At 44.7% G+C, this 5,000-nt stretch overlaps 1 protein-coding gene across 1 annotated transcript in view; it reads left to right on the top strand.

Annotated features, from left to right (window-relative positions):
* slc44a1b (solute carrier family 44 member 1b) overlaps nt 1–5,000 on the top strand; it is a 57,414-nt gene that overhangs the window by 43,051 nt on the left and 9,363 nt on the right. Inside the window, exons 10-12 of the mRNA XM_063188049.1 lie at nt 2,286–2,454; nt 2,965–3,121; nt 4,718–4,801. Coding sequence (XP_063044119.1) covers nt 2,286–2,454; nt 2,965–3,121; nt 4,718–4,801 — 410 coding nt within the window. The remainder of the gene's footprint in view (nt 1–2,285; nt 2,455–2,964; nt 3,122–4,717; nt 4,802–5,000) is intronic.

The following is a 5,000-nucleotide window of genomic DNA, read 5'->3' as shown; positions in this document are numbered from 1 at the left end:
CACACACACACACACACACACACACACACACACACACATACTTGCTACTAGTGCTGCTCTTCCTCGGGACCAGCGGTGAGCACACACACACACACACATACACACACACACACACACACACACACACACACACACACACACACACACACACACACACACACACACACACACACACACACACACACACACACACACACACACACACACACACCTACTGGCTACTGGTGCTGCTCTTCCTCGGGACCAGCGGTGAGCACACACACACACACACAGAGCCGGTTCTGACCTCAGTGGGGCCCTAAGCAAAAATATGCCAAGGGGCCCCCTAACTATAAAAAAAATCAAGTCATCCAGATCCCCCCCAGCAAGTAGCCTATATATTTGGGCAGCCATAGGCGCATTTGTTCCCACACTAGCTAGAGTTTTTCAGACCTTAGGGCCAGATTACACTTCCGGCCTGATAAATTGACTCACACGTGGATATACATGAATGAAATTATTATTATTATATTAAATTATTACCCACAAAGGTTGAACATAAAAAATGGCATTGCTATTCACAATGTGGCAAAGTCCTTAGTAGGCCTAATCTAAAGAATTTGAAAAAAAAAACATTGTCTATCCATAAAGGTTCCCATTAATTTAGAAATTACACAAACTAGACTGGATGCCAACAAAATACATTTCCTTTAATTATTAGCACAGGTGTTGCCTGAGAGTATCCTAAATTAGATATTGGAGGCTAGGCTTGTACATCTAAAGACATAAGGCTTGCACATGCAAGACGTGGTGGTAATGTGAAAGTAGCAAGTAGGTGAGCAAGTGAATACACTGCGCCCCCTCGCCAAAGTTGTTCAGGAGGAGTAAAATGAACAGGTTGCATTTCTCCTTACAAAGTTTATGTTCCAAGTGGAGTTTAGCCTATTGCGTCGTATTTCGCTGTTAAACGTTTGTTGATGACTCTCCATCTCCCTCTGCAAGCGGGGCTGGTGCACGATACCCACACACAACTTTCATTGTTTTGGCTAGCTGATTAGAGTAACCGACTTGATGAAGGACTAGGCTACTGAGTAAATTATTAAATAAAATATTCGGGAGATAGACAGATCATAATCGCAGCGTCAATCGCGCACACATCTTAACACACAGACGCACGACCCGTCCCATTTCCTCTCCTCTCCTCCGGGCGGGCGGGCGCAAGCACACGCACACACACACACACACACGGCACCCCTTCCTATCTCATACTCTTCTCCGTTGATTCGATTGCACTCACTTTTCGTCGGCTAGAAGTCAGCTGATGTTCCTCAACTAGGCAGCTACAACAGCTTTCGAAACAGCAGTAAGACATTGACAGCAAGACATAATTTCCTTGACTCTTCCTGTTGATTCGATTACACAGGCGGACTTAACGCGGTAATGCAAACAGGGGCAGGAACTCGGCATTGTTGTGAGATTCTCACTCCTGTTCCATCTGAAATTAACCACAGAACAAGGGGTGAACCACGTAGGCCTAGATACGTGACGGAATCAATAATAAGTTCGTCGTTTTTTAAACTAGCCTATTTTTTATTTATTTTTTACCTCAACGTAAGTGACGTCATGGGCAACGCGAGGCCCTACGCAGAGAGCGTAGTGAGCGTTATGGGCCCGCCGGCTCTGCACACACACACACACACACACACACACACACACACACACACACACACACACACACACACACACACACACACACACACACACACACATACTTGCTACTAGTGCTGCTCTTCCTCGGGACCAGCGGTGAGCACACGCACGCACACACACACACACACACACACACACACACACACACACCTACTGGCTACTGGTGCTGCTCTTCCTCGGGACCAGCGGTGAGCACACACACACACACACACACACACACACACACACACACACACACACACACACACACACACACACACACACACACACACACCTACTGGCTACTGGTGCTGCTCTTCCTCGGGACCAGCGGTGAGCGCACACACACACGCACGCACGCACGCACGCACGCACGCACGCACATACACACACACCTACTGGCTACTTGTACTGCTTTTCCTAGGGACCAGCGGTGTGCAGACAAATATACACACACACACACACACACACACACACACGCACACACACACAAGCAGTAGCATACATGCAGCGCACGCACCCACTGGCTTGATCGAGTTTAATGTATATACCTGTGTGCGTGTGTGCGTGCTTGTGTGTTTGTGTGTGTGTGTGTGTGTGCGTGCGTATGTGTGTAGGTAACCCGGTGGCGAATGAGGAGACTGGCTTGATAGAGTTTCGCCTGACGGGGGCGCTGCAGTACCTGACGTGGTACCACACCTTCGGCCTCATCTGGATCAGCGAGTTCGTACTGGCCTGCCAACAGATGACCATCGCAGGGGCCGTGGTGACATACTACTTCACCAGGTACACACACACACACACACACACACACACACACACACACACACACACATGCACACATCATATTTAAAGTATACGTACATATGAGCAATCAACACAACGCTAGTCATAATGTACGCAGACGTCTGGTATGGTGCAATATTGAAAGGTGAAAAAGTGGATCGCACTCGGGTTCTTCTTTTCTTCTTTTTTATTTTTTATTAGTTACATAGCAGCAGAAGTGTAGACAAACTTTTCGGCTGTTGCCTTCGTCAGTGTCTCCAATGGTGCAATATTGAGAAAACCGCAAGGGGCGATCAATCATCCAATCTTCCATGTTGAGTTTGCAGTGGAGTGCCCTACCATTTGAGCCACGGCTGGGTAATGCTGTGCAACTACAAACCAGCACTGCGTATGGGCTGAACAACTTTCATTCCCCTTTCTCTCCTTCTTCCATCCCCCTTTCTCTTCTTCTATCATCCCCCTTTCTCTTCTTCTTCCATCCCCCTTTCTCTTCTTCTGTCTCCTCATCAGGGATAAAGGTCGGCTGCCCATCACGCCCATCCTGTCCTCCGTGCTGCGGTTGCTAAGATACCACCTGGGTACCGTCGCCAAGGGCTCCTTCATCATCACCCTGGTCAAGATCCCACGACTCATCCTCATGTACGTCCACAACCAGCTCAAGGGCAAGGTGAGATATTACATGACATTACACTATACTACACTATACTACATTACACTCTACTATACTACACTACACGACTCATCCTCATGTACGTCCACAATCAGCTCAAGGGCAAGGTGAGATACTACACTATACTACACTATACTATACTACACTACACTACACTCTACTATACTACACTACACGACTCATCCTCATGTACGTCCACAACCAGCTCAAGGGCAAGGTGAGATATTACATGACATTACACTATACTACACTATACTACATTACATTACACTACATTACACTACATTACATTACATCATATTACAATTACATTGCATTACACTACACCACAACCAGCTCAAGGGCAAGGTGAGATATTACATGACATTACACTATACTACACTATACTACATTACATTACACTACATTACACTACATTACATTACATCATATTACAATTACATTGCATTACACTACACCACAACCAGCTCAAGGGCAAGGTGAGATACTACACTACAATACTTTACACTACATTACACTACACTACATGACATTACATTACACTACATTACATTACACTACACCACAACCAGCTCAAGGACAAGGTGAAATACTACGCTATAATACTTTACATTACATCATATTACATTACATTATATTACATTACATTACATTACACTACACTACACCAGCTCAAGGGCAAGGTGAGATATTACACTATGCTACATTACACTACTTTATATTACATTATGTTGCATTCAGGGCTCTAAATTAACTTTCTCCACCACCAGCCAATTTGGCTGGTAGATATTTTTTCTTACCAGCCAAACAGAAGTTCAACTAGCCATTTTTTTTATCTCGCCAAAATAAGCTATGCGTTATGTTTTTATTTTTATTTTTTGAATTTTTTCCACACAACAGATAAAGGATATAGGCCTACATAGACCTAGGCATACTATTATATATGCTGTAGCCTACATTTTAAAAACATTTTCAACTTCTGTTTATTTTTTATTATTCAATCCATTTAATTTGTTTCCATTTCCACTGAAAACAGTGAATCACATCACATAGGCTGCCAGACCTTTAACATAGCAGAGATCCTTTTCTCTACTAGCCAAAATGAATATTCACGCGCATTTTGCGGGTTGCGGGTGTTAATTTAGAGCCCTGGTTACATTACACTATGCTACTTTGCATTACACTACATTACATTGCATTACATTACACTATGCTACTTTACATTAGGCCTACATTACATTACATCACATTAGGCTACACGTTACACATTACGCTAGCATGGATAGGCTGGTGCTAGCCTCACGCACACTAGCATGAATAGGCTGGTGCTAGCCTCACACAGTAGCATGAATAGCCTGGTGCTAGCCTCACACACTAGCATGAATAGCTTGGTGCTAGCCTCTCATACTAGCATGAGTAGTACCCTGAGACATGCAAGCAGCTAGTCTATCGTCACATACACTAGCCTCAAGCTTGAGGTTTACCACTGTGTGTGTGTGTGTGTGTGTGTGTGTGTGTGTGTGTGTGTGTGTGTGTGTGTGTGTGTGTGTGTGTGTGTGTGTGTGTGTGTGTGTGTGTGTGTTTGTGTTACAGGAGAATGCGTGTGCCCGCTGCATGCTGAAGACCTGTATCTGCTGTCTCTGGGCTCTGGAGAAGTGCCTCAACTATCTCAACCAGGTGAGTCCAGAACTACATCACACTACAATACACTACACTACACTATCTCATTCTCAACCAGGTGAGTTCAGCACTACATTACATTACATTACACTACACTACACTGCACAACACTATCTCAACCAGGTGAGTTCAAGTCAACACTAAGAACCACACTACACTACACTGCACAACACTACAATACACTACACTGCACTAC

The sequence above is a fragment of the Engraulis encrasicolus genome, chromosome 22 (genome assembly GCF_034702125.1).
Source record: "Engraulis encrasicolus isolate BLACKSEA-1 chromosome 22, IST_EnEncr_1.0, whole genome shotgun sequence".
NCBI classification, from domain to species: Eukaryota; Metazoa; Chordata; class Actinopteri; order Clupeiformes; family Engraulidae; genus Engraulis; species Engraulis encrasicolus.
This window is presented reverse-complemented; position numbering and strand designations above follow the sequence as displayed.